General features: G+C 40.8%; 1 protein-coding gene across 1 annotated transcript; it reads left to right on the top strand.

The window, feature by feature from the left end:
* Positions 1 to 306: 306 nt before the first annotated feature.
* On the top strand, positions 307 to 27,363 carry LOC311205140 (rap1 GTPase-activating protein 1-like; the record flags this gene model as incomplete). The annotated part of the gene is made up of 18 exons (XM_084279435.1): positions 307 to 379; positions 831 to 866; positions 8,901 to 8,948; positions 10,028 to 10,066; positions 10,160 to 10,351; positions 13,564 to 13,667; positions 15,337 to 15,415; positions 15,696 to 15,749; positions 15,839 to 15,922; positions 16,162 to 16,262; positions 16,883 to 17,012; positions 17,251 to 17,406; positions 21,713 to 21,784; positions 21,958 to 22,044; positions 22,672 to 22,806; positions 24,310 to 24,456; positions 25,669 to 25,772; positions 27,246 to 27,363. The coding sequence occupies exons 2-18, from the start codon at positions 849 to 851 to the stop codon at positions 27,361 to 27,363; spliced, it is 1,668 nt and encodes a 555-aa protein (XP_084135561.1). The 5' UTR covers positions 307 to 379; positions 831 to 848.
* Positions 27,364 to 27,728: the final 365 nt, after the last annotated feature.

The following is a 27,728-nucleotide window of genomic DNA, read 5'->3' as shown; positions in this document are numbered from 1 at the left end:
CTATCCAGGGCATTTGCAGGTGGCAAGTTATAAGTTTAGGCAGCCCAGGGAGTCTGTCAGGGTATGACAGCTACCTCATAGGCAAGAAATGGTCTGGGGAGGGGATCAGTAAGCTGAAGACAGCAGAAGGGTAAAGGAGGTGCTACAGGCAAGCACAGGCATTGAGTTACTTAAAAGTTAGAGATTTCTCTCTCTCTCTCTCTCTTTTTTTTTTCCTCTTTTTTTTTTTTTTTTCATTTTTTTCCCCTTCTCTCTTCTGCTCATCCCTTCTGCCTCTCTCTCCAGCAGGTCTGAGGAGGAGGTGCGCTGCTTCAGGGATGTCATAGATTCTCCCACCCAAGGCATTCCATGTGCTGTTGCTCCTGCTGTCCCCAGCAAGGTAAAGACCATCCACATTCTTTTGCCTCAGGGTTGGAATGTGCCTTGAACAACTGAGCAGAAGGAATGACTGAAAGCAAGCTTGTGTGCATGTGTGTGCTACAGCTATAGTTGCTCAATTCTGTGTGACAATTCTAAAATTGTTCATTTAATAATTTCTTATGTTATCAAATCAGTAGTCTGACCAATTGAAAGAGAAATTTCTCATACCTGTCTGATCAGGTTCCAGTTCAACCTGTTGCAACACAAGCTGAAGACATTTTGGCCAGTTGTATTGTCCATGCTATCAATAAAGGAAGAAGAATTCCATTCTGTCTTCAGCAAGGAAGTAGTTACTGTCCCAAAACATGGAAGGAGTTGTTGGCTCCTTCAATATCTGGGTTATCACAGAAGATAATGTTAGCTTCTGCAAATGTTAAATCCTTTTCCCTGTTGTCTTTTCCTTGTGACAGACTGTGGACTTGTTTGAGATGATTGAAAAAATGCAGGTAAGAGGAAGTTATTCTGTCAGACTTCAGGATCTCCTGATTTTTTCATAGCTAAACAAATAATCAGCTGGTATTTGTCTTTCCTCTTCACTCACAATACCCTTTAATTTGGGCTTGCAGAATATTTAGCTCTTCTAGGCCCAGGGTCCCATACTTACTATTAAATGGGTTTTCAGAAGTGTTCTCCTGTGTTCATTTTCTGAAGTAGTGTGATGGAAGGAATAGACACAAATTATTATAACTCGTTCTGTTCTTTGTGGAAGTGAGATTTGGAGAGAAAATCAAATTTGTGTTAAGGTACCTCTGGCAACTTCTTCAAGAAACTATGTTTGTGCTGGGTAGAAGCTGCTAGTGGCCGGTGATTAGTGGGATGTTAATATAATGTCCTTTAGTAATGGTCAAACAGTTTAATAAATAACTATGGGAGCATCTGTCTGTAATTCACACAAGAAAGGAGGGGCTCTGCCTTAATTCTCTTATGAAAAAACATGCGTTTAGTTGCGTGTGTTACATGGTAAGAGAAAAAACAACCCTGGTTTACCAAATGAGGAAATAATAATATAATAATGTTATATGCACTTTATATCAGCAAAATCTTTAAAAGTATGTTTTTCAGATGGTCTGTTGTCAGAGCATCCTGACAGACTCAATATTTTCTTGAGTGGTACACCTTCTTTAAAATGCTGTGGTTAACTTAAATAAATATAACCTAAATTAACTTAAAGAAACATAATCTAAATAATTGTAACCTAAAATAAAATGTAACATAGCACATAACTCCTGCCTTTTATTATGTTCTGGAAGCTTAAAAGAAATTATTTATTTTGTGGAATTTGTGTAATTAAACTGTGGATACAAGGAAAATGCAAGACTTCGGTGGGACTATGAAAGTGAGGAGGTGGCAGGTGTCAACAAAAGGCAAAGTATAGACTTAAGAGGCAGAAGTATTGTTTGGCAGAGAGGAGAAGTTGGGGAAGGAGAGGCTGAAGGTATATCTTCCGAATATTCATGTGTAGGCAGACACAGTCCTTGAAACCAGTACTGACACCTGAACTATGGGATATTAGAATAATAAACTCTGTATATGAGCTAGGCACACTTAACTCTGTGGTAGAAAGTAAGCTTGAGCATGCAGAGCCTCTTGCTCAGTTGAAGAACACGTTAAAAGGCATGACAATCCTTTCCAGGCCTTTTAAAATACGTATAAGCAGAAATCACTAACAGAGGTTTGATTGCTAGAAGACTGTGTTGCTTCAGATTCTCGGTGTTTTCTCAGCTCCCGGTTTACCACATGAAACTCTCTCTCACTGGATGTAGATTTTTTTTAACAGAGAATTTACAACATATGCAGACCACCAGATTTTGCATCAATATTTTTTTCCTGGCTGCCCATTGTTAAGACTGTATAATGTTGGGTTGTTGGGTTTGGGGGTTTTTTTTGGTTGGTTGGTTTTCAGTTACCTTGTTTGATCACCTGATTTGCACTATGTGAATTAATAACTGCTGCTTAGGTATGACAGATTTTTTGAAAGAAGGGAAGAGATGTGTTTTTCAAAAGAAAAGACTTCCCCCCAAAATGTTTCATTTTATTATTTGTTGTGATCTCTCTTTATATTTTTACTAATTATTTATTTTTGTTTGTTTGTTTTTGTTTTCCCTTCCCTTCCATTTGACTCTGGCTGTCCCTCTGATTTGTTGAATCATTCTTTAAAATTAAGTCTGAGATTTTCATTAGCAATCAAATGAGTGAAAGGCAAAGCAGGATATTTGGACATTTCTCCTGCAAAATAGAAACAACAGAGCCACGGGGTATGTTATCGTGGGTTTCCCAGTCACCAGTCGGAAACCAGTTAATTCAGTTACAAACTTAATTTTATTAATTTAGCAGGCGGCAATTAAGCAAACAGCGCTGGGCGGCCGGAGAGTCTCAGCTCTACCAACGGCACGCACCGTCCCTCTCCGAATTCAGGTTTTTATAGTCCTTTAGTTCTGGGTCCCGATTGTTTCACTGAGGCTTATTCTGCACATGCGCCAGTTGTTGTTAGGGGGTCGTCTTCTACCTTCTAGTGGTCGATGGGATGAAGTTGCTCCTCTTCCTCACTTGTCCCTTAGTTGACCCCTCTCCCATATTTGGTCATCTTTAACAGCAAGCTCATTCATTGGCTACTTAATTTCTATGGTTTCCACTTCTAAGTTACCTATAACTCAGTTCTATGCTTCGTTAGCAACTAACAATATACGTTACACAATCATTCTTACAAAATCAGAACGTTACGACTTGTTTCAAGGTACATGTGGTTTACTGAACAAAGGCTCATCTATCACAATCCCCCTTTTTTCTTTTTATCACCATTTTGTTCAGTAAACCATTGTAATTCTCGGTGGCTTAGTATAAAATTTTAGTCAACCAGGGGAAGAGTTAAACCATGATTCATACCAGCCTTGTTGAGATTCTCTTTCTTGTCATCTCTTTTCCAACCCTTCCCTAAGTTTAGCCACAGTATCTCTAACAATGCCGGTATGATCTGCATAAATACAGCATTCTTCTCCTAAGGCTACACAAAATCCCCCTTGTTTTAAAAATAGGAGATCTAAACCTCTCCTGTTCTGTAACACCACCTCAGATCGTGATCTTAGGGATTTTTCCGTTAACATTAACTTTAAGGACCTTTGAATCCTCCCACCTAACAAGGGTCCTTGACATGGTCTAATTAATTGCTCCCAGATACATACAATAATTAAAATAATCAGCCAGGATGGATGGTGGTATTCCGACTTCCTACAAGGTTTTTCTTGATCCATTTATTGCCCTTTAAGCCCCCCTTTTTCTTTTCCTAGGTGGGTGTGTTCCTGAGGCAGTGTTAAGCTGGGATTTGCACTAGGACAGCTCCTCCGAGGCTTGCGCATTACTCTAATCTCGGGGTTCCGTCCTCCACAGTTTTTTTACACCTCTGCCTCGCCCGTCGGCTCGATTGCTTCGAGTCACGGGGTGTTCCATCTTCCCGGCAGCAGGGGTATTCTTCAGGAGGCTCCGAGATTTTTCTCTTAGCGCACCTTCGTTTGAATTTCTCCCAGTTATTCGTTTTACTCTGGGGAGCTGCACCATACTCCACTTAGGTCTCTCCGGCAACACACCTGGACAATAGTTATTGAAAGAGGAACATGCTCGTTTGGGTGGAAACAATAATATTCTGGTAACCTATATATATTCCACCACTGTGGTGACCATTTTTCAATTTCCCCTTAAGCTATTTTATACTCAAATATTTCTTGTGTCAATTTCAATTTTTGTGTGTAATTATTCCCATAAATTCCCCTAGGAGGGGTTCCTTCGTAAGAATGAGACCACCACTGTCCTTGGCAGATTTTACAAATAAAACACACAAAACGATAACAATTACAACGTTTGACTTCACACTTAACTGTAAAGTTTTTACACACTTAGAGTTACAAGTTTCTCCTTCATCACTTATCTGTATAAGAACATCGGTGTTTAAGATCTCTTTAGGGTCATTCTGAGACTTCCAGGGGAATTGGTGACCTTCCAGGATGGCTTTTGCAATGTTGAATCCGAAATAGGTCCCTTCACTCGACTGGCATGTGTCCATCCACACTCAGCAGTCCTAATGGCTGTATCTGTTGTAAGTAAGACAAGAAAAGATCTCTCCCTTTGAGGTGTTAAAGAAGTTTCTTCCCAAGTCTTTATCAGGACTTTGTCACCCGGTTGTATCTTGTGTATCGCCATATCCAAGGAGGGGGGTGTTGTGCCAATATTCCTTTTCTTATTAACTCCTAACATCTATCACAGGGTAGAATTAGGTTTTGAGTACTTTAATGATAGAATTGGAGTATAATTGTTTGAGTGAAAATTAACATAGCCATTTCACATTATATGTGATGAATTAGCAGGTAAAGTTGTGCTATCATTTTAAACTGAAACCTGTCCTTGAGATCTGGATATGAAGTTTGTCTTCTTTTTCTTTTTAATCTTAATAATCATTATTTGAAGTAAATGGGCTACTGGCCACATTGTCCTATGCTTACAGATTGTTCAGGTCACAGTAAATATTTTGTTTAGGTAATTTAGGAGTATGCTGTTCCTACAGTGCTCTGCAGTGCAACTAGGTGAAAAGGAAGCAAATCTAATTTCAGCTGATGTTTCAGGTCTTGACATATTTTCACAGCCAATCCCTCTTCATATACCTGCTTTCATCTTTATCATCCGATGTTCACTACCTCTATTCTGCATTCATACCATTTCAATATATCTTTCAGACTTATTTTCTCACGACTGTCTGTTTTTATTTTCCTTTTTTCTTTTTCCTGTCCCCTCTTTTATATGTGAACTGTCTGTTTTGAACTCCAGTGCCTCAAGGCACTTTTCCCGCATGGGCTGCAGGGGGACACCCGCTCCACCATGGGTTTCTCCACAGGCTGCAGGGGCATCTTTCTCTCTGGCACCTGAGGTGCCTCCTCCCCCACTTCACCGGTCTTTGTGCCTGCACAGTTTCTTACATCTTCTCTGGTGGCAAAATTCAGCTGCTTGTGTTTTTTTTTTCTCCTATATGTGATTCCCAGAGGCACTGTGACTGTCACTGATGAGCTCTGCCTTGATCAGCAGCAACTCTGGCCTTGAATTGGCCGATATTTACTCTGTAGGGCCTGCAGAGAGCTTCTAGCTGCTTCTTGCAGCAGCCATCTGTGCAGCCCCCACCTTCTCTCCCAGTACCAAGCTACACAAAACTGCGACAATGAGCCAGCAGTGTGCCTAGTTGGCCAAGAAGGCCAATGGCATCCTGGTCTGCATCAGGAACGGTGTTGCCAGCAGGAGTAGGGAAGTGATCCTTCCCCTGTACTCAGCGCTGGTGAGACCTCACCTGGAGTACTGTGTTCAGTTTTGGGGCCCTCACTACAAGGAGGACATAGAGATGCTTGAGTGTGTCCAGAGAAGGGCTACAAAGCTGGTGAAGGGTTTAGAAGACAAAACTTTATGAAGAGCAGCTGAGGGAGCTGGGATTGTTTTGTCTAGAGAAAAGGAGGCTGAGAGGAGACCTCATTGCTCTCTACAACTACCTAAAAGGTGGTTGTAGTGAGGTAGGGAGTCGGTCTCTTCTCTCTGGTAGCTAGTGACAGGACAAGGGTCTGAAGTTGTGTCAGGGTAAGTTTAGGTTGGATATTAGGAAAAAAATCTTTACTGAAAGGCTTGTTAGATATTGGAACAGGCTGCCCAGTGAGGTGGTTGAGTCACCATGCCTGGAGGTGTTTAAAAGAAGAGTAGATGAGGTACTTGGTGACATGGTCTAGTGTTGGACCTAGTAGGGCTGGGTAGACCGTTAGACTCGATGGTCTTGAAGGTTTTTTTCAACTGAAACCATTATATGATTCAATTTGCATTAGATCTCAAAATGCCCATGCATATTTAGTTTACATAATTATCATATTTACATACTTATACATGCAACCTAAGCATTAAAAACTTCTATGGGGACCTTTGGTGGTTGCTGGTGGTCGTTGAAATGGTACTTCTTTGTGTCCTTTCCATGAACCCTGACGAGTCTTTTATTCCTTATAAGGTCTTGCCTTGGCTTATCACTTCTGGCTTAAGTTCCTTATCTTGGACCCAGGTGGTTTATCTGTACCCCTCCAGGATGTTAGGCATGGTTGTAAAATTTGTGTTTGATTGCATTCCTACCTGTGGCCCAGGTAGGAATGCATTCCTTCTTAGTTTCTGATGTGTAGTTTGATGTTCTTCTTTCTGGCCTTGGTAGATATAAATCACTTTTGCTAATCTGTATCAGTGATCATCAACCACTTGTCTGCCCTGCTTTGACACTTAAACAACTTACGGTGTAAGTTCCCGATGGTCCTGATTACCCTCCAAATGAAAGCTTTGGACTGTGCAGCCCAGGGCTGCCTTAGATCTTTGCAGTATCTTAAGCCTCACTCTACAGGAGAGGTTGGTAACTTTATGCAGTTACCACATCTGCCAAAAACACCAGTGAGGGGGAGAGAGTTCTTACAAAATTGTAGTTTCAGAACTTCCATTAACTTGTGCAGAAATCCTCTGGTGCATAGCAAGTTTGTCTCTGTACTTTCCACAGTCTGTTCCAGAAGGCTGAGGCTGCTTTTTACCTGCATGTCTCAATCCTATTTCGATAGAGCATAGAACTGTGCCCAAGACACCTGTTTCAGAACCTAGCCTTCCTCATGAGCCCAAACATGCTAGGTTGACAAGTGAGCTTCAGTTCACATAAGTAAAACGTCCACTTGCTTTCTCAGCTTTATGACTTCCTCAAACACAAAACAGTCACTACTACCTCTGCATAAGGTAAATAGCACTTTTCAGCCTCTGTTCTATCCTAATTTCACAACCTATCATGTCCTAGTAATATTTTGGTTTTTTGTCTCTGCTGCCTGCTGACATTGCAATTTGAAACAGGTCTGATGTTTCCCTGTGAAGAATACTTCTAAGCTGGTAGACTCCGCTGTTGAAAATTCAAATGAAAAAAAAAGGGGGGGAGGGTGGGAGGGTTGTTCTCTTAAGCTCAGCTTTTATAGTTTGAACCCTGTAGATACTTGGACAAACTTCTAATATAGTTAAGGAATATACTTTTTTTTTCCTTCCCTGTTATTATGTTACCTGCAGATTGTTCCTCACTTGTTTTACCATGTTTCTATATTTAGCCAATTAAAATTTGTTGTTACTGCTATTTTCTATATTTGAACTCAAGTTCAGACTGAGAAAGAATGCCCTCTTGCATCTGCTGCTGATTTCCATTACCCTGGAGTTTCGTTATACAGGTTTACCTCTGGTGATTCTAAGAGTTCTGAAGGAGTGAGTTTAAAGTGTTCAAAGTCTGACTCCTCATCATTTCATGAAAGTTTTGGGGGGGGGGTATGGCTCATTTTTAGGTTCTTTTAATAAGCTTTCTCATTTTTCTATGACCTCATTTTTAGGTATAATGGAGGTCTGGTCTTTTCTTTTACCCCCTTCTTTTGTTGGTCCTGAAAGGATCATCCTGATCTTTGATCTAATAATGCTGTCACTCAGTGTTAATGTTGTTGCTATACTAGCAGGTTTTTTTCCCCTATATGGCTAGAACATTGGCTTTTGAGTTTCTTACATTTCCATTGTAGAGCTCCACTCAGACGTACATGTTTCTACCAGATAGTAGTTTGTAAGATAGTTCCATTGTAGAATACTTGCATTGACATAGCTGTTTTATGTTAGATCCTGCTTGCCACGGTAAGAAGAATAGACTAGTCTTAAGAAAGAGAATCCAGTCTGGCTGCCAGCTGTTGATTCAGCAGGAAAACTAGGCATCCACTAGTCTTTTGCCCTGCCATTCCAACCCACCTCACAGTGAAAGTGCCTAAGGAAGCAGACATTGAAGATTTTGCTATGTGCTGCTTTGCTGCCTGCAGGAGTCTGTGGCGCTAGTCAGATGTGTGGATGGAGAGCAGCTCTGATTTTTCTTTTTCCTCCAGGAGACAGATATGTTCTCTTATGTGGATGAAAGCAAGGCACGTAAACTGCTTAAAAGTCTTCTTACCTACCCCTAATCCTCAAATCAAGTGTTTGCTACTTATCTTAACCCTGCTCTGGGGTTTTTTGCTTTGTCTGACAATATCAAGGAAGAGGGAAGGGTAGAATAGGAGTGAATGGTCTGAAGTACTGTTCTTTTGCATTTTGTCTTTACCTTTGTCTTTTTTTATTGCTTGGGATAGGAAGTAAAGTAGTTCGGAGAGATTAGAGAATTAAATAAGAAAATGTTTGGGAGATTGATTTTGATTTCTACCAGCTTTTTAAGAGATGTAAGGGTGTGGGAGGAGGACACTTCAGTTTTAATGCCAAACAAAGGGACTGACCAAGTTCTAGCTTTACTCCTTCTCTTTATTCCAAATTTACATAAAATAGAAGATTACAGCAAAAGACAAACTATGTGTATGAGGGCTGTAGAGAAGGTCACAGAGGGTAAATGAAACAGACATGCTAAAACATAAGATTCAATGTCTCTGACTTTCTGTTTCCAGGGCAGTCGTCTGGATGAACAAAGATGTTCCCTTCCAGCTCCTCTCAAGGTCAGGCCAAGCTGTTGTCTCCTAAGTTGCTGAGAGTAGCAGATAAGTGATCTGGCCTGCATTGAATTTTTGTCTTGGAGTGAACAAGGAGCTTATGAACAGCTCAAGAACATATATATGCTTGTTTTTTTCTGGTATTTTTAAGGTGCTACAGAAGAGGGTGGTACTATGTATCTGAAACAGAATCAATGCTTCCCTTTTCCAAATCTGCGTGGTTCCAATGAGCATTTACTATTATTAACAATCTTAGTTTTGACTAAATGATTTGTTAATGTTTATTCAATTTTAAGAGCTATAATAGCATTTATGGAATCTCATTGTATTTATTTCATTAGTCTGCTTGAGGATTCATAGATGCTACTAGATATCTGGTCTGTATCCCTCAATATCGGGGCAATAAGAACAGATTTCTCTCTTTAAATTCTCAACTCTTCCTCTCCATTCTTTCAGTCTCAGCTCAGCCACAATGACCTTAGAATCAGGCTTGGCTTTGAATTCAATCTTGGACTGACCCTAAAAAAACATAAAGGCCATATAGAGAATTGATACAGCTCAGTTCTGACAGAGATAGTCAGTGATCTTTGTGGTGATGGAAGCAGCACCCAAGTGGCATAAAGTTGCTCAGATACTTCTCCTATTCTTGCAGTCGTGCCTCAGCGCTGCTTGATCGTATACCACAGGTCTAGCTATGGAGATGACACAACCTTGACCTCATTGTAAATACAGTACTTCTACCATCCTACTGTTGTCTCTGTCTGAAGCAAACACTGTGCAAGGAAAGGAGAGAGACTTTTGTTCGTAACCTCATCCAATTTGCCTACCTCTTATTTTTGCATGACTGTATTCAGTGTAGTTTCAAGGAGGAAGGTGGGTGAAATGTGACTCCTAAATTTATATTTCTTAAAGTTCTATGTTATAGTGCTGACACCTGGGAAATGTAGTCTAGCCTTAAATCCTGAAGCAAAACTCTTAAAGGACTAGGGTAGAGTGGAAGCTGAGTGCACAGCTTGTGTCATCATGAGAACATAAGACTTTTAATGATTTCATGCATCTTTGCCAATAGTCTTTTCCAATTTCAGACAGAAGAGGAGTATATTCCTTACCCCAGCATCCATGAGGTGAGTTAGTACTGCTCTCTGGGGTTTTTTTGGACTTTATTGGCCTTCGAGCTTATTGGCATTTCAGCTTTCATGATCTGTTCTTCTGAATAGGTATTACAGAAAGGGTTGCCATATCCTCTCATTATCTTACCCCAGTTTGGCGGCTACTGGATTGAAGGGACCAGCCACAACTTCTCCAGCTTGAGTCCAACTCTGCATGATGTACCCTTTTCCTGGCGTGGTAAAGTGAAACTGGAGAGTGACCCTACAGCCAAGCTGTACCGAAAACATTTTCTGGGGAAGGTAACGTTAATCTTCAGAGCCTTCTCTGCCTACCCAGCCTCATGGTTGAAATGTATCTGAGGCTTTTTCTGGTGGATATAGTAATAACTACATAGCCACTCCATTTCAATTCATACTGCCTTGAACTACCATATGGCAGTAGTATGTTAGGCATTTCCTGTGTCCTTGTGATATAAGCATCATCCTGTACGTTAACAGAAGAGAAATGCTGATTTTCTAAGCACAGGAAATGCTTATATTTGCTTAAGAAGCTCTTTTGAGGCCTGGACAGATACCACCCTTGGGATGAAAAGGGGAAAAACGTGTAATAATGTTGTAGATGAAGAGAATAGTATTTTTAGAAGATATTTCGTCTCTGACAGGGCAAGCTCCTCAGCATTAAAAGAAACTGGATAATGTATTTTATAGTTATTTAATTTGAGTAAGTTTAGTGCTAAGTGTTGCCTAACTTTAAAAATTTCAGCATGACAGGGAGAGAGAACTTGGCCTCATTAAGTAAATGCTTTTTGGCTAGCTATTAAGGTGTATTTGGGTTGGCCTGTTCAGGTAGTTGCTAGATTTCCAGACTGGATCTCAGGATGATATTAACTATCAGGGATTACTGAGAAAAAGCTCCAGATCTTTTCTGAGATTCACTTCGTGGCAGGAGATAAGAAAGCCTGACAGGTGTACTCATACCGCATCTTGTTCAGCAGTCTTCCTCTGCAACTGTTTAATATGGTCAAAACTAGGAAGAGGTGAAACTCTGGGCGGTGCTGGGGACCTCTTCTGCAGTAGTTGGACTTGTATGAATGTTCTTATGTAGTATACAGCAAGGGAAACTCATATTAATATAATTTAAATGTAAAGTAGGAAGGGAGACTTCCTCTCTAGACTGGCAGATCTGTATAATGGGCATTTACCCTATGACATTCTGGAAGCCTTCAGTATGCCAACTGTAATGACTTTTCTGTCCTGGTAAGTTTAGGGTTGTGCTTGAAGGATTCTAGAGCCAGCAAGGATCAGAGGCAAATTTGGACATTTTTTCAGTAGAATTCACTACTGACCTGTTACCACAGAGTCACAGAATGATTGAGGTTGGAAGGGAGCTCTGCGGCTTGTCTTGTCCATACCTGGCCTCAAGCAGGGCCATGTCATCATTTTTCCTTCCAAGTGAGTTCCAGGAATTCCCATATTATCACACTCTATACATTGGCAAACAGCTTAAGCATCAGTGCTTCGGTACTACCTCTCATCTATGTTCTTCCTTTCTTACAGTGTCCAGTGTTTTTTTGTCTTAATTGACATGAATGCATGTGTATGTTCCATTAAATGTGCACATTCTGGAGTAAGCCAGTGTCAGAAAAATACAGGGTGTCACAGGAAGCTCTAGCCTTGGTCACAATGACATTGATACACCTGAATTCTGGTTCACATCCTAAAAAGGAGTATCCTAAAAGTCATGGTCAGAAGAAATAAACAGTCCTCTCAGACTGTGGCTTCCAATTACAGATAGGTTCAGTCACTGCTGTTGACTTATGTCTTGGATTTCTGTGATTTGAACACTGCAGCTAGACACCACACTATTCTTTTTTCCTGTTTGCTGCTCTTTAATTATACGGTATCTTTTTCAGGACCCACTTGTTTGGTCTGCTTCAGCAGACAGTAGACTGTGCTAGCACCAGAATTTATTAAACTTTCTCCCTGTAAGTCAGTAGCAGAGCAGTTCTGGGTATTGGGTCTGTCTTAAAGAGGAATTGAGGACGATGATATCTCTAATACTTAAAAAAGTTCAGTAGGTTCAACTTCATGTCCAGGTTCAAGGAGTGACTGTAATCTTAGTTATTCTTTTTTTTTCTTTTTTTTTTGGGTGGGGGGGAGGGAGCCATTATTTTTGTTGTCTGAACTGTTTTGCACTGAAGATCTCAGTGGACATATTCCTGATTCCACCATCAGCAGATGGCTGTATGATTTTTCTCCTGGTTTCCATGCTCACAATCAGGCACTGATAATACGGTGCATAAGGAGGCACTTATAATTCTGCCTGCTGTCAGATAGCTGAGTTTATTTTTGTTTGTGGATTCTTTATTAATTTTTTATGACTTTGCTTTGCTGGGGAAGAGTCTTACCTCATCTCCCATCATTTGTAGCTCAGAAATACCATACCAGTTTCACTAGATTCTCCTGGTTTGGAGACTAAATACTGGAATGTACTACTCTCTTTTCCAACAGTTTTACCCGCAGCAAGAGATTAAGATATTAATCTAATCAAACCTAATCCAAAGAATTGGATCTCATGAATGTCATTCTCATTGGTCTCTCTGTCCTGCTTAGATCTCAATCCCAGTAATTTTGGGCTGCTTGCTGAAAACATGAGTTCAGTCTCATCTCTTTGTTTAGTCTGAGTACGCATACTCCATAAACTTTCTGGACGATTTCACTTATATACTATTTTCATTATGCTAGAGGTTTCTGTTCAAATCCCTCGTGAAAAGGCATTAACCTATTTCAGGTAAAAAAATATTTTATATATAATTATTTGTGTGTATATATATATTATGGTTTATATATATATAAATTAATACATTGGAACATGGCTGTATACTGAGGAGAGATGTATGGCCACAGCTGTTTCTATATAGAGTGAAAACATTTGCATTATGGATCACTTACTGACTTTCTGTTTGAGGCACACTAACTAAAGCTCTAGCAGTGTTAGTGGCACTGCTGCGAACAGCCTTCATCTGCAAAGGAGTTCTGACTGCATCCTCCCTGAGGTGTTCTCTCAGAACAATAGTATAACAATCCTGCCATTACTGTTTGCAGTAATTCTTGTGACCACATCCACTTGAATGTGGTGGAGACCATTTGTTATCCATTCAGAGTCTGAATGTATACAGGGAAAGTCCATGAAAGATACAAATTTACTTACAAGAAATTTGATTTCTTCAAAATTTGTTGCCAGATGTTCTCATCCTACTCCTTCTTGGGAGTCCTTCTGGTGGTGGACATCTGAGGTGAAACTGAAGTGACAGTGGATGAACTTTGACGGATATGCTCATGCATCGATCACCCAGGGGGCTGGGAGACAGCATCTGCATGTCTTCAAGGATGCTTTTGCTGGTTAAAGAAAAAATTAGTTAATCTAGAGTGACAGGTTTTATGCAAAAAATGCGGTAAATTTCTCTGGGAAGTGTGTGAAGAATAATGCATTTTTGGATTCCTGTTTTTAGGAGCACCAGAATTTTTATTCCAGTGACATGTCCTTGGGCTACCTGGTACTTTCTGTGAAGTATGAACAGATTGAGAAACAGGAAAATCTACGCCTGTTGCTGAGGTAACAGTGCCTGTTGTTAAAGTATATGTTACTGTGCTGTGTCTTTCATCTTACCTTGAGCTTCCTCTGCATGAGTATGGGCATGGATCTCATGTCTCTCTCCCAGAAAGAACAGCAAAGAAACTTTGAGCCTTCTTTTCTTGCCTTCCCTGCTGAGTTTCTCTCAGCACTTTCCTTCAGGAAGCTGAAGTGGGGTTTTCAGGCAATCTTTATAGTTCCTGTGTTAAGAACATCTCTTCTTCCCTCACAAAAAGGAACGTTTTTCTGTTTATTCTGTTTACTTAGAGACATGTGAGTACTGTCTAGTGCGGCATGCAGCTTGAGAAACAAAGCCTCAAGCACTGCCAGGTTAACAGATAACAGGATGGAGCCTTTAGGCCATGAACCTCGGGGAAACTAAACAAGGTGGCAGCATCGTTGCCGGCCCCCTGCTGGGACAGGCTCCAGGAAAAAGTGTCCTCTACTGTTAAGGTGTAGCTGCTGTCTGACGAGGTTTTAGAAGTTCTATTAGCATGATAAGATAATGATGCTGCTGCGACAGCAAAACGTTGACCAATCAGATGTAGCCCACGAACACCGTATGTCTGCAGAGCATATAAAAAGGAATGATTCTTTACAATAAATCGACATTCCTGAGCTTTCCCAGGACAGCATATTGAAATGCCATAACTTTTAGGGCTTCTACATAGAGCCATTACCCAGAGAGAGCTGCTGAATGAGCTAGAGTAAGAGCAGAAATGGATCTTGTTAAATTGAGAAGCACACTGCACAATCTCTTTTTTCCCCACTGTGGGCTGGATGTGTTTCCAGTAGGCAACATGCTACTGGAAGCAACTGACACTCAGTTGTTGCTGACAAGGACTCACCTAGGACTGGCTGCATAGGAGTCAGCCATAAGAGAATCAGTTGTGGGTTTCCTCCACTGCATGCAGAAAACACATCAGAATGCCAGGTGAAGCAATGATCTGGGGAAAAAAAAAGAAAAGAGCTTATTTATGAGTTATACCAGGGAATGTTTGTCTGAGCCCAGAAACTTTCCTACATGGAAGAGACCATTGAAGAACTAAAGGTTGTAATACATCTATTAAGATACCATGCTACATGCAGAACTTTTTTCTCAATAGCTTGTTTATAATGATTTGAAGAGGACTCTGACAGTTCAACATTTATTCTCCTGTAGAAAAACATCTTTCCTTTAATACATATACAGAGAAAAGAAGCTTTTCTCTGTATAGAATTGCTTTCTGGAGCAATTCTACACCAGATTCTACCTCTTACACTTTGCATTGATCTGCTTTCTAGGCTGTCTCTAACAGACCTTTTAACAAAGTATGATCTTATGTGTCCACTATAAGACTGTGTCCTGAATTGTATTTCAACATTTAGATTTTTGTGAAAGAAAAAATATTTTCTTCAAGCAGGAAAAGAATGCAAAGGAGAAAGAGACAAAGCATCCCTGTTTTGTCTTCCTCTGCTTTCCACAAGTGACAATCAATTAAAGAGAGTAAATACCTCTCATTTCCAGTGGTTTTATGCACCAGTCTTAATCCTCTGGATTTAGCTGCTTTAAGGGTAATTTGAAGGATTGGCTATTCATTGTTTTAAAAAGCCAGTGTTTCTTTTGTCTCCCTTCAGCCTTTGATCTAATGCCTTTTCTGTTTTATGTCAGGACTCGAACTGGCACCAAACATGACCTGATCCCCATTTCCTGTCTAACTGAGTTTCCCAATGCTGTCCAGATGGCAAAGGTGAGATTCTTGCTTGCCTGCTTGGCCTTAGAGGCTCATTCTTCAAGTTTTCACCTCTGTCCTCCCATTTCCTTATTTTCTATTATATCCCAATAGTACTGTCACATACTTCCCTTTTACACTTCCTTTTAACTTCTTTTTCTTCTAATTTTACCTCAGAATTTGTACCTGAAGGGATTCCTGTCAGATAATTATAAACAATGCTATTCTGTCATGTCTGGAGCAAACTCGGGCACGTGATAATCATACTCCTGTTTCCCCCCTCTCTCTTACTCAACAGCTACTGTGTGAGGATGTGAATGTTGAACGCTTCTTTCCTGTCCTCTACCCCAAGGTACTATGTTCTGATATGTATGTATGTCCCTTTTCATGAAGGTCTGGATAATGATGTCCTACTGATAATTTTTTTTTTCATTACCTCAGGCTTCACAGCTTATTGTTGCATTTGATGAACATGTCATAAGTAATAACTTCAAATTTGGGGTCATCTACCAGAAATCTGGACAGGTAAGCTCCCTCAGATCCCATGATGCTTGAGGCAAAACAAAGAGTCAGTTTCCTTAGCTCAAATGTAATAACTACAATTGTACTGTCCTGTGAAAAGTATAGATGCTACAAAGAGAAAGCTTGCATTATGTTGATCAGTATTTTTGTGGAGGTGTTCAAAGCTGATTTAACTGTTTAGAAATTACTGCCTGTTCTTTGTACTGCTTGTGCTCCTTATGACTTCTCCTTTACTTTTGAAGACAACTGAAGAAGAAGTCTTCAGCAACACAGAAGAGAGTCTGGGTTTCCTGGAATTCCTGGATTTTCTTGGTGACAAGATTCAGCTGCAAGGTTTCCGTGGGTGCGTACCCAGCACACTTGGAAAGTCAGATGGAGTTTGGAACACAGTGTGATCAGTTGCTGCGACTCTGTTAGAGCCCTGCTTCTGGAAAAAAGATCTCTGCCCTCTGAATTCCAGCACAGGTGTACAAGTCCAGAATACTTTTTTTCAGCCAACCTGGCTGGGAACCAGTTGGTCTCTGCTGGTATTTTCATTTGAAGGTCTTCTGGTATCTCAGTCTGACCCACAGCATCAGCAAAAGATAGTTTTATTTGACTGTGTGAATGTAAGTTTGTTTCACAATGGTCATTATTATTTTAGTTGTTTTCTGTGGGACAGCCTGTCTTGTATTTAGTGTTAAAATATGGGTTGTGTTTCTCAGAAGAAAGCCAAAGAAAACTCCTTTGAGGATCCCTAGGTTAGCTTCATAGCTTTTAGCAAGTAAGTATGTTCATCAGCAGAAACATTGCAGATTCATTCAGTGCATTTCTTTTGGGAAGATTTGGTGCCTCACTATCACTGATACCATAAAAATCACCTTTGATAATATTGATGTACCAAGCTACTGTTAATGCTATCTTCTTTACTCTCTCCACTTTCTTTTCTCTGTCCTCTCTGGCATATGCTGTGGATTTGCTTAGGTTCCGGGGAGGCTTGGATGTCACTAGAGGTCAAACAGGCACTGAGTCAGTCTATACAAATTTCCAGGGCAAGGAGATCATGTTTCATGTGTCTACAAAGCTGCCCTTCACAGAGGGAGATTCCCAGCAGGTACTGGAAGGAGAATGAAGGAATTCAACAGTGTGGCTAAGAGGGGAGGCATATTTGAAGGGCTAGTTAGAGGGGAGAATGCCTAACTGCATAATGTTGGGACTTGTGGATGGAGTAATGGTAAAAGTAGCGATGAGGGATTTGGTTGAACAGATGGGTTGGAGATGCTGGGGCCTAGTGTTTGAGGCCCAGTTGTACTGTTTTACTGTTTTTCACTTGCCTTTCTAATTCTCTTCAGCTTCAGCGGAAGCGTCACATTGGGAATGACATTGTAGCCATCATCTTCCAGGATGAAAGCACACCTTTTGTCCCTGATATGATTGCTTCTAATTTCCTTCATGCTTATGTGGTAGTTCAGCTCACTCATGGCACCACTGGAGACACTCTCTACAAGGTAAACAGAGCCCATAGGTCCTTCTGTACTGATTTACTGATACCGTTCCTTGAAATGAACCTGTTCTTGGGACTTTGGGAAAGATACAGGTTCAGCCTACAGATGCTTACTCTTCTAGTAAACTTGACCGGTGCTTTCAGTGAAAGGTAGTAATTAAATCTATACCAGTAAACCTAGAAATCCAGTAGCAGCCACTGGCTCTCCTTCCCTTTCACCCACTCTTTGACATCTGACCAAGTGTCTCCTAGTGCTGTTTTTCTCTATTATTTACGTTTGCAGAGGTCTTCTCTGATGTAATTGCCACTATTTAACAATCTGTATTCATGTTAAGTATTTGTATTTCATAAAGATAATGATAAGCTAGATGTAGCTAGGAGCTGAGATACTTAGAATGGTTAAAATTCTGACACACAAATAGTTTACTGAAAAGAATCCAGGACAGCTTACTGAATCTACTTAGCAAATAGAAGGTTAAAGAATAATTTGATCTCTTTTTGAAGTATTTAAACATAAAACTAGAATGTATTTACATGATTTTCAAAGTGGCTGATGAATTTCTGTAGTTTAAACCTGAAGAATGAAAGCAGGATGTATTCAGATTAAAATTTTTGTTTACATCAAAGAGTACAAGGAACAATTGACGTTATGGGGAATGTCTTGCTTGCATTATATAGTTCAGGTAAACTCATTCACCTGACAGCCATCTCTGTATTGCTCATGCTGTAGAGCACCACGCCGAGAGCTTATGCTGCTCGAGACTGCAGGACAGATACAGCTGGTTGGCTTTATCTTTGGAATCCAAACCAGCTTTAGGGGATCCCACAACTGATGCCCATCTGGCAGGGAAGTGCAACATTTTAGGGCCCTCCAGTTGAAGAAGCCCTCTAGAAATGTGAATTCCATATCTGCAGCCTTGGGACACAGTTCTTTCTTGGTCACATGACTCCGGATATCTGTATAGCTATGTTCAACTTCCTGTCATGCTGAGAGTGCAGAAAATATATAGAAGCTTGCATTCTGTGACAGGTTTTCTATTGCAGAAACATTTTAATCAAAGTGCTGTCTTGTATTATGTAGAAATTCTGATTTGGTGATGATGAGTCCTTATGCCTTGGAGATGTACAAGAACACCAGAAATATGAAAATTAGAGCAGGACCTCCATCCCATTTCTCACCAAAGAAAGTGCTGGGGGTGGAACAACCACCTTTCATTGTTCCCTATGCTATGTATGAGTAGTGAGGTCTGTATTGAAACAATTGCCTCATGGGGTTCCAGTTCTCCTCTTGCCCTCTGTAGGGCACAGAAATTATCTGGATTCTTTTAATGAAGAGAAAGAGCTGGTGAAGCTTGTAATTTGTCTCTTCCTACTGTTGCTTTCATCTTTATCTCCAATGCCGCTAGTTTTGTCAGTGTTATTAGGGCTGCCTGTATCATTCAATGAAAAATAAATAGTCCCAGTCAGGACTCTAGACCCAATACAGAATTTTCTGCAAATGTTTTTCCAAAGTTGTTTTAACTTGTTCTGCCTTGAGGGCATTCTAGTACTTAAGAGTCTGCTGTTTGGGAAGGTTATTTTTTTTTTCATTCATTGTTCCATTTACTTAAGCGTTAGTGCGTAGTGGTTACATTGGAATATTAATGGTATCTATTTCTTTGAATAATATTTTTCAATCAGAAAATGAAGCATGATTTTAACTGATAGATATCTGTTGGGAGGGAGAGACAGGCCTTGTAATTAGGGAAGCTGGCCTACAATGGGGGAAATCTGAACTAAATTGAGGGTCCCTTTCCTTTTTCCCCCCATTAATCTCATGCCTCTCACTGTCTCTGACATTTACATTGGAGTGCTATTTTGAGTCAGTTCTGTTCAGTTGTTCTGACATTACTCCCAGTGGTATGAATGGCAGATATTGGTATTGCTCCATCTCAAACACAATGAAAAAATCCTCTGTGAAATGTTCTCAAGTATTGTATGAATCTAATAAGATAGCTGCATGTAATTATAGGTAAGTGCTGTGAAAAGCCAAGTGACATTACGTAAAAATTGACCTGCATTAAAATTACTTTTTTTGGCATTGGTATGTCAGATTGAAGCATATTTAAAAAAAAAATAGCATGGACGCATGGATTTCCTTATCTCTTAGTGGGAAATTGCTTTTGTGTGTTTGCAACATGTAATTCAGACAGGTGGTGTCACTGTAATACTCCCCTCAGCGTGCAGTATATCTCCAGTGAGATATGCTTCACTGAGAGTATATCTCCACCAAATATTGGTCAGTACATTCATATTAACAAAGGCTCTTCTGGTAGGTTGAAAAGAGCATTTTAATTTTTTTCACTGTTTTAAAAAAAAATACTTTCAGTTTTTTGCTACTTTTACTGTGTTTGTCTTTAGCTCACTGAATTTCTGTGAGGTAAATTTGCACATCCATTTAGTGAGTTCAGAAACAGATGAATGCATGGAACAGCATATCACAACTCTTAGATATGTAAATGTTTCAGGAGGAATCAGAGGTATCATAGGGACCTGATAAGGTGCATCTGCGTGTCCTGAAGGAACTGGTGGATGAAGTGGCTAAGCTTCATCCTGGAAGTCTGGTGAAGACCTCACTGACTGGAAAAAGGGAAACATAACCCCCATTTTTAAAAAGGGGAAAAGGAAGACCTAAGGAACTACAGGCTGGTCAGTCTCACCCCAGTCCCTGGCAAGATCATGGAGCAAATCCTCCCGGAGACTGTGCTCAGGCACATGAAGAATACGGAGGTGATGGTGACAGCCATCATGGCTTCACTAACAGAAAATCATGCCTGAGAAATCTGGTGGCCTTCTATGATGGAGTAACAGAGATGGTGGACAAGGGAAGGATGACGGACATCATCTTCCTGGATTTGTGCGAGGCATTTGACACTGTCCAGCATGACATCCTTGTCTCTAAATTGGAAAGACATTGATTCGATAGATGGACCACTCAGTGGATAAGGAACTGGGTGGATAGTCACACTCAGAGTTGTGGTAAACAGCTCAATGTCTACGTGGGGGTCTGTGACAAGTGTTGTTCCTCAGGGATCAATATTGGGACTGGCACTGTTCAACATCTTTGTTGGTGACATGGACAGTGGGAGGGAGTGCACTCTCAGCAAGTTGGCCAATGGCATCAAGCTGTGTGGTGCGGTTGACATGCTGGAGGAAAGCGATGCCATCAAGAGGGACCATGAAAGGCTGGAGAGATGGGCCCCTGTGAACTGCATGAAGCTCAGCAAGGCTAAGTGCAAGGTCCTGCATGTGGGTTGGCACAATCCCAAGCACAAGAGGGACCATGAAAGGCTGGAGAGATGGGCCCCTGTGAACTGCATGAAGCTCAGCAAGGCTAAGTGCAAGGTCCTGCATGTGGGTTGGCACAATCCCAAGCACAAGAGGGACCATGAAAGGCTGGAGAGATGGGCCCCTGTGAACTGCATGAAGCTCAGCAAGGCTAAGTGCAAGGTCCTGCATGTGGGTTGGCACAATCCCAAGCACAACTACAGGCTGGGTGGAGAATGGATTGATAGCAGCCCTAAGGAGAAGGATTTGGGGGTGGTCATCAATGACAAGCTCGACATAAGCTGGCAGTGTGTGCTAGCAGCTCAGAAGGCCAACTGTGCCCTGGGCTGCATCAAGAACAGGTCAAGAGAGGTGATTCTGCCCCTGTGCTTGGCTCTCGTGAGACCCCACCTGGAGTACTGCATCCAGTACTGGGGTCCCCAGTACAGTAAAGACTCAGAGCTATTGGAGAGAGGCCAGAGGAGGTCCATGAAGATGACTGGGGGCTGGAGCACCCCTCTTAGGAATACAGTCTGTGAGAGTTTGGCTTGTTCAGCCTGGAGAAGAGGAGGCTCTGGGAAGACCTATTTGCAGCACACTGATACCTAAAGGGTTCCTACAGGAAAGTGGGAGAGAGGAACTGTTCAGCAGGGCATGTAGTGATAGGACAAGGGGGCATGGCTTCAAGCTGAAAGAGGGTAGGTTTAGATTGGATGTTAGGAAGAAATTCCTTACTATGAGGGTGGTGAGGCAGTGGAAGAGGTTGCTTAGGGAGGTTGTGGAAGCCCCATCCTTGGAAGTCTTTAAGGCGAGGTTAGATAGGGCTTTGAGCAACCTGGTCTAGTGAAGGTGTCCCTGCCTATGGCAGGGGGCTTGGAACTACATGATCTTTGAGGTCCCTTCCAACCCAAAGCACTCTATGATTCTAATATAGCAGTTGGAAGGCTTTGATAGTCTTGTTTGTGTTATGATACTTTTTTTTTTTTCCCCTTATATTATTCCAGGTTTCAGTCACAGCCCGAGATGATGTCCCCTTCTTTGGACCCCCTCTGCCAAATCCAGCCATATTTAGAAAGGTTTGTTTCTCTGGTCTGGCAAGGGAATGTGATGCACCGTGGTGTTCTGAGTCAGTATTGTCAGTCTGGCTAGATGACTTTGGATGTCTAAAAAGTAGTAAGGGAGAGCTTTTCTCATGTGATATTGTTATTACTGTTTCTAGCTCCAGTCTGGTCTTCATCTTGTCTTTTAGAGTACAGACTTTCGGGAATTCCTCCTGGTCAAGCTTATCAATGCTGAGTACAGCTGCTATCGAGCTGAGAAATTTGCTAAATTAGAGGTGGGTCTATTACCTGGTTGCTTCCATTAAAAATTGTAACACTACATGGCTGTCAGATTAAGAAAATGAAGTATTTTTTATTTTTACTTCTACTTCTGATTTTGTGTTGCTTAAAAAGGAATGATCAAATGTAATGACACTCAGCTATGTGGTGCTTCTTTTGTACTTCACAGCCGGCATGATAGAATATGAACAGGTGCATTCTAATGTAAAGATCTAACCCTCAAATGTGGGAATATGATGCATACATTTTGCTGGAAGAAATTCTGTTTTAGTTGAAACTCCCTGTTGTGCTACAGGTTGCATACCAATGTCACTTGGTTTTGATTCAAGGTACCAAAATTCTGTTCCAGACTTTGCTTCTTGCATGATCTAGAAAAAACTGCCCTCAGTCCATGCCTCTATAAAGTACTGATGTCCTTCATGACTTACTTTAGAAAGTTTAAAAAGGCTGAATATGCTATAATATATATAAACTGTGCAGTTAAAACAACTTCATATTGTTTAAATTAGTTTTACATAGTGATCTTATTTTTTAAAGGCCAATGTAAAACATTGGGGAAAAAATAAAAATAAAAAAAATCACTCCAAATAATAGCTGTGCTTTTGTTCCCAATGTCGATGCAGGAAAGAACCCGGAGTGCCCTCTTGGAGAGCCTTTTTAAGGAGCTGCAGCTTCGCAGCCGCAGTATGATGGGATTGCCTATAGGGGAGGATGCCAAGATAGAGAATGGCAGTGGAGGCTTCCTCGAGAATTTCAAGGTTAGTCATAGTGACTTGATTCCTTACAGTTGCTCATACCTTTTTCTCAAGCTCATTGTGTGTCTTTCCAAAGAATATTGACCCTGCTGAAAAATGTTTTTCCATCCAGCAGTCTTTCTTCAGAGCATTTTCAGCTGTGCCTTACCATATTGCTTAAGAAGATATTTTTACTTTTCCTGTGCTCCTTTCTACAGAGCTACAGTGTGGTCCAGAGTGGAATTCCATACTGTCCCTGAGAAGTCAAACTCTATATGGTTTATGCTGGTGTGTAGCGTTGGGGTTTCACTCCATGACTTACAGATAAAGGAGTGTTTGCAAGCGGAACTGTAATAACTAGTAGCAATCAGCTTTCAGTTCCTACAGCAGACCTCTTCCAAGCAATTTTCATTATAACTGAAAAAGTCACAAGGAAGATTCTAACATACCTATGAAAGTACTGTCTAGAAAAACAGTGATGGTTTACTTACCCTCTAAAGCCACAGCTCAGTGCAGATTGCACTTTTTTCCTTTTTTTTAAAATAAATTAGGATCAGGTGACAAAACTTATTTTTAAAAATTATCAAGATGATATGAGAAAGCAAAGTTTTTCTATGAACAGGCAAACTGATTTTTGAACTGATTATATAGAGAGAATCTTGTATTGCTTTTCTATTGACTTCCCCTTTCCCACTTCTGTGGGAAGTGCCTCACCACTTCTTAAGTATCTGTCTGGACATACTACAAGGAGCATTTCTTCATATGACCTCCACCTGCTTTACATGGATGGTGGACTTGTTAGAGTTGTTAAAGGCTTTGAAATGAATCCATTCAACATAGAGTGTTGGTAGCTATATGTGTAACTTTGGTCAGGTGTATTTTGGCATGCTTTGGTGAGGTGTATTTTTGGTGATGTGTAAGACATCTACCCTGACGGTGCTGCTAGCTGGAATTTTATATCCATCCACCTCTTACAATAATGTTACCAAAATGTCCTTTTCTGACTTCTAGCACATGCTGTGATTTGCATGCCATGTATACAGATGACCTTTGTAAAAGGCTGGAAAAAGCCAAGTAAACTCAGAAAACAGCTTTTTCAAATGCTGCAGAAATTTATGTGGTTGCTTTCTCAACTTCATGCAAGACTGAACCTTACAGTTTTGAACAGGAGTTTGATTTTTGTCTTTTGTAGTCTCTACGGGGTAGGACTGCTCCAGACGATGCTGTTTTATCCAGTATGCTGAGATACAGTTACAGAATCTATTCATTGCAACAAGACAAGGGAGGTGAAAGTAGAGAATATAGTTGAGGAGGATTTCTTCCCTGGCAGTGAGCTCTATGAATTGTCTAAGTCCAAAAATGGGTACTACCTAAGATGCTGCCTTCTTGGAGTTAGGATTTCTGTGGTTCTGGTGTTGGTCTGTCACAACTTTCCACCCGATCTGTGCTGCTTTCATACTGCCCTACTGTGTGCATGCCTATATGTGTATCTGTGTTTGTCTGTTTTCCTGCCTCCATTCTGTTCAGCGGGTGATCAGAGGCCGCAGCCAGAGCCTGGATACCATGGGAATATCCATGAGAAAGCAGCAGCCAGCCACGCTGCCCAGCCGCCCAACTACAGCTGGCCTTGCCCTCAGCCAGAGTGTCGCCGAGGGCCCTAAGGCCATTGCTGTGGTAAGGTATTCAGGTGGGCTGTAAGAAGAAAACCTGGCGTAGTTTTATGACCCACCCATACATTTTATTTCTCTTTCCCTATTAGTTTGTCCTTTTGTCCTTCTGTGAATCTCTTTCTGTTCATATCATCCCATTTTGCACGTGATGACAGCATATGTTGCAGTCTGATTTGTCTGTGCCTATCTCTAGCCCCAAGTCATCTATACTAGAGCTGAAATTGATGCAGACTGGGAGAAGAAAGCCAGATATGATTCTACATTAGATGTCCATCTCTGCTTTCCTGGATTACAATCTGTATGTTGCCATACCATAAAAAATGCATGTACTGAAGTTTCGCTGGAGTGGTACCGTTTTGTTATATGGGAAGAAATGAGAACATAAGGTTGCCAGATCTGTTAGATTTTCTTCAGTTTCACCAATCATATTCTTTTCTGTACTATAAAAAGGTGCACAGTCTTTATTCAAGGTGCTGTTTTGTTGTAAGTAGAATTTGCACATTGGGAACAAACAGGAGAATTAATCAAGTTTGGGGTAAGAGAGTGAATATTTCTAGTCACTATCGAAGCCTTTCTTATTTGATAGGCATACTAAGCATACATGATCAGTATGAGCATATTAAATCCGTAACAGATATTTCCACAGAAGGATCCATCTTTCTGATACTGGAATTATGGTTACCTTGGCCAAAGTGCATCCAGCTGAATATGGTCTCTGCAATGGTGATGGCAATACAGACAAACTACAAAACAACCCATCTCTAAGCCAAGAAAGCGCCTTTCAACATGACAATTTCTTGGTGACAGTTTTCTCAGTTGTATGTGTTCTTTATGTCAGCACAACAGAATAGTAGTGTCTTGGGTTTGCTGCCTCCTTCTCTCCTTTGTTTCCTCTACCTTTCTGCTTCTCCTTCTTTCATTATGTGAGGATACCTCCCTTCCTGAACTTCTTTCTCTGTACACTGGCTGTGTAGCTTGTTCTGCCTTTGTTTCTCAATCTATGTCTCTTTCTCATACCACCCTTTGTAAGCCCTAGCTTCCCTTTCTCTTTCTCACTCTTCGCACCGGTGGACCTGGGCTGTGGTATCGTATTGCAGAATATAGGAGAGAAGCTGGATCCACATCGCAAATTCCCTCTCCCGAACTTCCAGTTCTCCATAGTGTTTTCCTGTCTTGTTCCCCTGCCTCCTTTCTGTCACACTTTCCTTTTTTCTAGTCTTTTGCCTTGCCTGGTAGGAGCCCATCACGTACTCGAGCCAGCTGCTTCCATGGGCGACGGAGTAGTGCCATTGGCATTGAGAATATGCAGGAGGAAAAGAGGTATGAGCCATGGGAAGATGAGACAGAAAAAAGCAGGAGGACATGAGGAAAGGGAGACAGGTGCTTATAGGGAATCAACAAGAATGAGAACTGAAATGGAAATTGTTGGAATGGAAAGAAAAGCCTGATTATCGACTAGTGGAGACAAATGGACAAATGACAGAAATAAACAAAAAAGAACATTTAGAAATGGGAAGAATCAACATTTGAGGAAGAAAGGAGGAGATGGGTGGAAGAACATAGTAAGATCACTCTTAAACATTGTGCAATACATCCCAGGCCTCTTGGTTCCCTTGTTCTGTATTCACTGCTTTTAGATGAGTCAGGTGAAAGGCTTTTACCTGGGAAGGGGGAATTGGGTGCTTGCTTGGCTTTTTATTTTCATGTTAAAAAGTTTAAATACCAAAACTTCCAATATCTTTAAAAGAAATATTTTTTATTAAAAAAAAGTTGTATGTCAAAACAACTAGTGTTTAAGTTAGATGGTCTGAATAATTCAGGGGTAGCATACACGTTCGAGGAGTGATTTGGATTATTTTACAGAATTATGACCATTTAAAAGTTGTCTACTACTCACGAGAGATTGCTTAGTTAAATCAATAAATTTGTCTCAGCTGTAGCTGAGACACCTTTTTAAGATTATACAAAGCCTCAACAGTCACACTGAGTGTTCTACATCTAATATGCATTTTTCCCAGTTGAAAGAGTTCCAGGGAACATCTTAAAAACTCAATGTAAAAGGGAAAAGACCATCTTTAATGTGGAAAATAGTGATTTCACAACAGGAAGATTACTGTGTTTTCCCTTCTTTCCAGTTACTGTGTTTTCCCTTCTTTCCAGTTATTTTCTTGGATCTTTCTTTAATGAGGTGCCTATGACCCAATCTGAACAAAAATAGTATAGAACTTTGAGAAAAGTATTTTTTTCTGAGACCACTTCCATGTTAACAGTCTAAGGCAACACAATAGCCATAGTTCCTCACTACTTCACATAGTTTTGTTCCTTCTGCAGCTATGCCCCTCAGTCAGTTGGTGTACAACATCCTTTGCTATACCCTTAAAAGTTATGTAAAAGCTTTCAACAACACGTAAAAAAACATTATTTTCTTTTCTGCTTTTTGCTAGTAGGAAATTGGTAAACTATTAGGTTTGTTTAGCTTTCCTCTGGCTTGTTTGTAATCTTAGATATGAGGAACAGTGTCTTAACCATTAAATTTGAAAGGTAGAAGAAAAAGTTGGGAGACTAAAGGAGAGTACTGAAACTAGTTTAGGTATTGTAACCATTCAAAGGAGCATAAAGTTGGCCTCAACAGGTGTCATCTAAGGAGTCTGTCCTTTTCAACATAACTGCATTTGCTTCCCTTTCATGTGTGTGTGAGATCCAGTTCTGTATTGGTACTGAGTGGAAGTATTAGAATAGATAATAGTTAATTCATGCACTGGGGTGTAACTGGTTTCTCTTTTATCCTTGCAGAGGTGCTGCAGAGAGGATACAGAAGGTACTGGACAGTCCAGGAACTTTCTTTGACCTGAAGTCAGATGGACCATCCAGTCCCAGCTCCCCACAGTTCCCCATCAGGAAGAGCAAGTGAGTTGAAAATTATTTTATTATTTGAAAGAAACTCATTGTGTCTGCTATTGGCTTAAGTGTGGTGCATGTCTTGCTCTGTTGGAGGCTTTACTGAGATTTTCCACATCAGACATTGCAGCATCTTAAAAGTTAAATGTCTGGCCATGGCACAGTAATTCAGAGTATGTGAGAAAGAAACTCAGTTTTCTTGAACAGACAGAGAAGAAGGATTCAACCATTTAAAGGTAATCTTTATTGTAATGGTAGCTAGCTTCCAACAGGATACACAGTAGCTATACAACTATCCATGCTTACTCGTGTGTATGTTTCCTCTGTAGTTTGCTCTGGACTGATTTCGGAGCTTCATGGAGAAGCTTGGACAAGGGT

This window comes from Gallinula chloropus (assembly GCF_964237585.1).
Source record: "Gallinula chloropus genome assembly, chromosome: 1".
Lineage (NCBI taxonomy): Eukaryota > Metazoa > Chordata > Aves > Gruiformes > Rallidae > Gallinula > Gallinula chloropus.
Note: the sequence above shows the minus strand (reverse complement) of the source record. Positions and strands in the feature narration are given on the sequence as shown.